The 526-nt window shown below is 47.0% G+C and overlaps 1 protein-coding gene across 1 annotated transcript; it reads left to right on the top strand.

Moving 5' to 3' along the window:
- Positions 1 to 179: 179 nt before the first annotated feature.
- Positions 180 to 521, top strand: LOC106867117 (histone H2A; the record flags this gene model as incomplete). Its single annotated transcript, XM_014933846.2, has 1 exon — positions 180 to 521. A coding segment is annotated over exon 1 (321 nt), but the record flags the coding sequence as incomplete, so codon positions are not given.
- Positions 522 to 526: the final 5 nt, after the last annotated feature.

The raw sequence follows: 526 nt of genomic DNA, 5'->3' as shown, positions 1-526 counted from the left end.
GCTCAGCAGATGAACATTTCTGTAAATTCGCGCCGTTCATTTTCATTGGTGGAATTTGACAATAATGTCACGTGACAAAAGCCCGCTTATTTTCAGCTGCTTATCGACTGCTGGAGCCTACTAGGCGGTATTTAAAGGCGAAAAGCGCTTTTTATTTCGTTATTCGCTGTTTCGTTGCAAATTAGTATCAAACTCTGAAAATGTCTGGTCGTGGTAAAGGAGGTAAAGTGAAGGGAAAGAGTAAGACCCGTTCATCCCGTGCTGGACTTCAGTTCCCTGTCGGTCGTATCCACCGTCTTCTCCGTAAGGGAAACTATGCCCAACGTGTCGGTGCCGGAGCTCCAGTCTACTTGGCTGCTGTAATGGAATATTTGGCTGCCGAAGTGTTGGAATTGGCAGGAAATGCTGCCAGAGACAACAAGAAATCGAGAATTATTCCCCGTCATTTGCAGTTGGCCATCCGTAACGACGAGGAGTTGAACAAACTTTTGTCTGGAGTGACCATCGCCCAGGGTGGTGTTCTTCC

The sequence above is a fragment of the Octopus bimaculoides genome, unplaced genomic scaffold (assembly GCF_001194135.2).
Source record: "Octopus bimaculoides isolate UCB-OBI-ISO-001 unplaced genomic scaffold, ASM119413v2 Scaffold_254236, whole genome shotgun sequence".
Lineage (NCBI taxonomy): Eukaryota > Metazoa > Mollusca > Cephalopoda > Octopoda > Octopodidae > Octopus > Octopus bimaculoides.
Note: the sequence above shows the minus strand (reverse complement) of the source record. Positions and strands in the feature narration are given on the sequence as shown.